This window comes from Tribolium castaneum, unplaced genomic scaffold, assembly GCF_031307605.1.
Source record: "Tribolium castaneum strain GA2 unplaced genomic scaffold, icTriCast1.1 ptg000051l, whole genome shotgun sequence".
NCBI lineage: Eukaryota > Metazoa > Arthropoda > Insecta > Coleoptera > Tenebrionidae > Tribolium > Tribolium castaneum.
In genome coordinates, this window is record NW_026986649.1 from 6122 (window position 1) to 13492 (window position 7371).

At 33.1% G+C, this 7371-nt stretch overlaps 1 protein-coding gene across 1 annotated transcript; it reads right to left on the bottom strand.

Moving 5' to 3' along the window:
• Window positions 1-348: 348 nt before the first annotated feature.
• On the bottom strand, window positions 349-2662 carry LOC135267558 (uncharacterized). The gene is made up of 3 exons (XM_064359641.1): window positions 1305-2662; window positions 804-1253; window positions 349-744 (listed from the first exon to the last, which is right to left on the bottom strand). The coding sequence occupies exon 1, from the start codon at window positions 2649-2651 to the stop codon at window positions 1722-1724; it is 930 nt and encodes a 309-aa protein (XP_064215711.1). The 5' UTR covers window positions 2652-2662; the 3' UTR covers window positions 349-744; window positions 804-1253; window positions 1305-1721.
• Window positions 2663-7371: the final 4709 nt, after the last annotated feature.

Below are 7371 nucleotides of genomic sequence, written 5' to 3' on the forward strand. Positions count from 1 at the left end.
TGTACTCATAGGTTTCAATAAACATTCGAAATCAGCATAAACAATAAATGGGATAGTCATTTTATGATGATAATTTTGAAATTCTAATACATTAGCGGGAACATTATAACCAAATCTATTTGTTATTAATTCATTATTTGGGATTCTAGCATAAAGTTTTCCACAATCAGTCGAAGAATGTCTATCTAATAAAGCTTGGGTTGTGAAATATTGTAGACATCCATCACAGAAAAATTTTGAATGATGATGTTTTGAGAGTTGGGAAGATACTAAACGTGGCAAATTAGTTATTGTACAGTAATGTTGATTACCATCGTTATCACTCAACAATAATAAATTTATGTGTAACCGGTTTCTTAAAGTTTGTAAAATATAATGGTCCCACAATTTCAAATTTTACCTTATTGTTTACATAAAGTAATTCAAGTCCGTAAACATTAATAGAGACATTATTTTGACTTTCAAATTTTGCAATACTATCCAGTTTTACAGGAAATTCAATACCTTGGAAATTAAAAAGTGTCGACCAATGTGGATATGAACTGGGTAAATGTTCTGGTCCCATAGGTAGACACACTGCTGCTACGACACTCCAACCAAAACAATGAATATCCTGATTTTGAACATTAACTATTGCCCTCTTCATTTTCACGCTTGGCGGTAGTGGGATATACGATGAAGCTTTCAATGGATTGTAATAGTTTACATTTAATTCTAAATGTAAGATTTTCACAAGTGTCCAGCCTAAAACAAAGAAGCAAAAAAATAATTGTATTATAAAGATTTTTACAATATATAACTACCTGAATCTCGTTCCAAAAAATCCATCATTTTTTGACTAATAACTTCTTGAAAGTCATGCAACATATTCCTAATATTCGTGCCTAAAGTGACAATTCTGTTAGTAGTATTGAAAGATTTTACATCAAATATATTTTTTGACTCAATGGTATACAATCCAAATAATTCCAAATTTATTTTGATTGTACTAAATTTTTCAATTTGTGAAACAATAAGTCTAAGTAATTTATTGTGAATTTTATCCATAAATTCATTTAAATCGATATAATGGCCCTCATCACAAATCCTATATGAAGCGATGCGTGATTTAAATGCACTGCTGAGTGCAAACACCCCATCCTCCAAGGGAGTACTTTGACAATTATTTCTATGCTGTCTACTTCTCTCATGGGCCGTAATAAGCTTTGGAGCAATTTCTTGATTACATGTAACGCACATATAATTGTTGCTAGCTAGAAAAGAAAAATTATTGAAAAATAGAGTACCTATTAGTTAAAACTTACCAGTTGAATGACATATTTTCTGTTTTTTGGCGGCCGGTCCTCCATTTTCCTGTTTTTTGACCACTTGACAATAGAGCTTTTCGTGGCGTAGTCGTGATTGACGGGTTGTAAATTGTTTATTACAGTTTTCACAGTGATGCATTTTCTTATGAAAATATAAATCAATAAATTAAACAGGTTACTAACAAAGTTTAATTATAAATTTGCTGCCTTCTGTTACTATCTTTGAATGACTTTTATTTATACTATATAAATATATATTTTTTTGTGTTCAGAGATAGGTATCCAGCAAGACCTCGAGGAGGAGCAGCATGCTTGCCATCGTGTTGTAGGTAGTATGATGTTAAAATTTGGAAAATCGCGTTCGAATTAAATGTACTTGATATGATTGTGGGATGGAAATAGGATTTATTAATATTAATTATTAATATTAACATCATTAATATTAATATTAATATTATAATTATTAATAATTAATATTAATGGCGACTTTCGCGAACGTCTACGAGGCTTTCTAGGGCGCCGACGCCTCCTTGATCGTGAGTGAGGGGGAGTGGGTGGAATGATGTCATCGTCGTCGTCATCGTCTCCACCCTCCACCCTATTCTCAATCCTATTATTTGTTTGCCCTAGAATGGGTGACAATTGAGAGGGTTGAATGATGTCATTTTCAACATCCATCTCTTCACCCTGCCTCCTCTCTTCAACCCACGGCTCTGCCAGTGCGTCAATGACAGATGGTTGTTGCATGTCATTGACGCCCTGTGATAATATTATGGGTGACGGTGGTGGTGAAGGTTGTGGTGACCGAATGATGTTATTTTCGGTCTCTACCACCACCAATCTCTCTGGCAGAACATCATTTTCCTCAATAATCGGTGAATTGGGTTGAGGGGGATGTTCAACGTTACCATTGATAATGTTTTCCACCTCAACCCAAGGCTCCGATAAGGCGTCAATGATGTCCTGCGATATTATCATAGGGGGTTGAGTTAATACCGCGGGTGCCGCTTCAGGAGATATTGGTGTAACGGGGCGGGTAAACACTGGCTCAACGAAGGGGCTTTGTGGTGGTAGTGGTGGACTGGGAGAGATTGGGGGTTCTTCCACCACGACCATATCATTATCAAATACATTTAACTCATCGGTAATCGAATTATTGATGGGACAAGTTCCTTCATCCACAACCGGATTGGACACCGCCTCGTCTTCGTTAATAAACTGGTCTATTAAGGTCAACGAGATGTCGTCCGAATAATCATTTTCAATACCATGTTGAGCCAGGTATTGCGTGAATGGTAAAGAAAACGATAATTCACTATCAGGTTGTGATAAAGGAATAACCATAGAATCATCATCATCCTCATCAACGATTTGAACAATATTAGCAACAGCGTGATTAGCTAATTGCTTCTCTTTCACACTTAACTGACTACATTCAATCTCATCCTCTTCAAAACAATCTTCCCTCAAAGATTGACTTAAAGACGACTTGGCAAATTGTTCAAATTGTGTCTCATCATTTTTGATTAATTTTGAATAAGTAGGTCTAATAATTACATCAGAAACGATATTGATTCTAGGTTTATCCCTATTAAAACCACTACGGTTTTGATAGGGATTTGCAACTTTTCCCTTCAATACTTTAAATAATAACTTTGATGACTGGTTACTTACAGTTGTCCTAGTTGAGGGACCGGGACACTGACAACACTCGTCACCATGAGTGCACGGTTTAAAATTAGCAAAATAATTTGAACACATTATTTCGTACACAGACTACCTGTACAACACAGAATGAATTTCTGCATTCACTCTCTGCACATTTATAAATTGTTAAAAGCTCCCGTCAAGGTCAACTTCTTTGTATGCACTTACTGCAACTACATTGGTGTATTCCATCAAGGTTAACATATAGACACAAAAAAATGTAAAAAGAAGACCTATGTAGACAGGATGGAGTGTAACCGCCTGTTTCAAGGACATCGTTAACCTGTTTAATTTATTGAAAAAATGAGAAAAATCACTCATATCCACTGCAATAATCAACTCTTTTTTTATAAATAAAATGAATTTTTTTGGGTGGTGTATAAGGATTATTGAAAGTGTAAGGGAGTGGTAAATATTATGAAAAAAATACAAATGTTTATAAATCTATAACATTTATTTATAAATACTACAATTAATTAATTCAATTAATATTCCATATCATTACAAAAAATATTTTTTGAAGAGTTTGTATTTTCAAAATTGCTTCTCGATGATTGTTGATAATCATTATTAGTATTATGGGATAAAGTTGAATCAAAATAATTCCCATTTCCGCAATCAAAACTCCTCCAAGAATATTCACGATGTGGAAGACATCTTCGTAAATGTCGTCGAAGATGTTTTACTTTCAGGCGATGTCCTGGATTATTACGACACGTTATCCAACTCTCTTGATCCATGATTACTAATAGACTGATGAGTTGAGATTATTTACACAATGTTTTGTACACTTTTAACGAAATGTTTGTTTTAAAAAAAATACATTATGTAGACTGCAATATGCGTTATCGTTCAGATGGTACATGCATTTAACTTTATCGGCGTGTAATGTTGGTTGTTGTGGAAATTCAATAACTTGTTTATGTGTATATTTTTTCAAAAATTCGGCTTTTTCTTTTCCTTTTACGTAAATTTTGTCAACATCCTTCAACACATTGTTTATAACTTGTACGTGTTTCCAATATGGAATATGTCCCATATTCCAGTCAATACAATGATAATTCTTCATTAACCATTTTACTTGTTTTTCATCTTGAGGATTCAAGAGTTGTGAAGGGAAAGGGGGTTGAAAAACATAGTGTGCGAGTTTGTCTCCTCTTAAAGCAGCCAGTTCTTTAACTATAAACTTTTTTCCAATTTTGTAACCTTGAACGTCTATAATCACTTCGTTCTCCATCACTATTAATATTAATTTAGACTTGTTTTACAGATTTTGTCAACGGTGTATATGTAAAGGCTCGATCACTAATGACTAATGCATATGCGGTGGTTCCCTCACTTATACCGGTGTCTGTATCAAATTCAATTCTCAGTGCAATAGACTGTGTTTGTAAACCAGTTTTTTGCATCGAACAATCAATTATGATTAGTGGATAACTGTCGAAAAACTGTGTAGGTGTAATGTGTGTTTCTTTTTTATCTGTATAATAGTATCGGGATCTAAAGTTTGTAAACATTTCATATAATATACCGAAATGGTGTTTTTTATATGAAATATTTAAATTTTCATACGGATATCGTTCATTATTTAGAAATACTCTCATATTGGTTATATCGCCTCTATCAAATTTACTCATATTTTTATCAAGTTGTCCTTCTCTATTGCTTTGAAGGCCAAAGATAATATAACGAGGTGTTTCAAATTTTGTAGAGATTTTCACAGGCCAACTACACTTTGTAGTATTTGTAAAGAGTGGCAGCGAATGAAGTTCCCAGCTTCTGTATGGTACTGCAATTTCTTTATCTTTTTCAATGGTTTTTGTCAATTTAACCTCTTCCTTTAAACCGGGCACAATATGTGGAACTAGCCATGCAATTTTATCAATTACAACTCGTGCTTTCTCATTTGTTGTACAAATTAATGCATTGACATCACTATTACTACGAATTAATATTAACTCTTGCGGTATGTTTAGCATTATATTTTTATAATCTTCTGCAAATCCTAATAGTCGATTTAATGGGATACATGCTTGAAAATATCCATCTATAGGTTTAGTGGCTTCTTCATTTAGATCCCAACCAGACATTGTTAATTTCAGACTTTCACTTTGATTTAATGATGCCAGATTTTTCATAGTTGTTGTAATACCTGGCTTTGTGTTTGTATCTACAGTTACTCCACTTACTTCATACCGTATTTCACTAAACAAAAAAGCGACACCATTATTTACAAACTTGGTTTCTGTTGCTGGTACAGTTTTATTGGTTGTCGCGTCGGTTTTAACCAATTGTCCCTCAATTAAAATTAAACTATCACATGGTAGTGTACACAAATCTTCTTGTAAAGGAATTCGAATTTCATCCGTGTTTTCATATCTGGCTGTATATGCCTCATGACTTTGAAATTTGTAACCTACCACACCTTCATCCCACTCAATACCCTTCTCAATATCGAACATTTTTTATGTGTATAATTCAAATCCTAATGATTTTAGAAACAGTTTATTTTTATTACTTAATTGTTGCACGGTTCGTTTCGTACTAACTGTTTTTCTACACTTTTGTTGCTTTTTATATGAGTCAGTTCTAAAACTAATACCCATTTTCTTCTTTCTTCTGCAAATGTAATCCAACTGTTACAGTCTCTTGTTGAAAATTGACCAACTTTTCATCTTGATCTATTATTTTAAGTGTAATATTTCTGATAGTTTTAACACTAATGGGTAGGTAAATCACATGATCTGGTGACTGTACTATTTTAAATCCAGGTGGAACGTTTGGAAAAAATTGATAAATTATGTGTACAGGTTCTCCATTTTTAAAACTTCCAATTGTAATATTACATTCAATCATAATCGAATTAAGTTTCATTATGTCTGCAATATTGTCCGAATCTTTTCCAACATTTTTCGGAACTATTTGACTATTAAATCCCAACACTGGTCCGATAGTATTTGGTTTGGTAAAGTCAACATCTTTTGTTGCTTTGATATGTGTATGTAATGTATTATTGTTTGCAGTAATATATAAGAGGTCATTACTGAATTGTTTTTCAATTACATGTTGTAAATAGTTGTTTATATCGGTTAATTGATAACAACCGGTCGGTATTTTAAATTCGACATCCCCGAAAAAGAATTTATTATTTTCTTCATCAATATTCGGTATACTGTTGTAGACTTCAAAATTTGTAACACCCAGTTCATAGACACCATCACTAACATCAATCGGTGGATTAAAGTCAGCACTTAGTATCGCTGATTTTCCTGTTAATACAAACAGCATCTTTGATTCGACTAAACTTATAATTTGCATGTGTGTCTATATAAAAACTTTAAACATAATTGTCCACAATTATATGAACCCATTTTCTGATATCCATCATAATTGTATGTAATGTTATTACCATCATTATCACTTTTGAAATAATTGATAATCTCTGTTGGAGGTTTTAAATTGCCCATACTATCAAAGTATAATATATTATTTTTATTTTTTACATATGCTGTCCAATGAGTTCCACTATTTTTTTCTTCATCTAAATTTATAATTCCTGTTTCATTTTTATGTATAAGTTTCGGTAATTTATTACGCATATATACACCTCTAAAATTTGGAATTTGTAATAGTCGAGCAAACTTTATTATTTCAATATTAGTGAGGGCGTGACGTGGTAATTTTACTGGGAGTTTTTTTTCTGATACCATTTATATGGACCAATGTAAAGACCTTTCCCTTTAGTTTTTCCTACACCTTTACCGCTACTCATTTCCATTGCTTTATTATGTCGCATAGTTTCCTCCAACATTTTTTTATCTACCGAAGCTTTATTTACAGCAGTCGCTATCCCTGCAGCTCCTCCTCCTAAAGCGCCTAGAGCACCTAATAGTGGTAATAGGAATGGTAAAAAACCACCATATTTAGGAGCAACTAGAATTCGTTGTTTTTTTGTCTTCTTTTTTTTACCCTTTTTACTTTTAGCTCCCATTCCGAATTTTACTTTGCCTTTCATTATACCAGCAATTGCTAATGCAGCTGCTTTTTCCCCAAACGATGCGTCTTTTGCTTTTAAACGTTCAACTGCTTTACTTAATAATAACTTATCTGCTTCGTGTCGTTTTTGCAAATTAGTTTCGTTGGCGTACGATATATCGTGTTCTTTACAAGCCTGATCTAATTTATTTCTACCACTATGTCCAAGTGCAATTCGTTCTTGTAATTTGGTTCCAGGGCCACAAAACTGATAACCCGGTATATGTAATTCAATGGGTAATTTATTTATTAATTTATTTATTAGACCCCAACCTCTCTTTGTCAGAGTTGAATCAATACTATGTTGAGAATCACAAGTCTG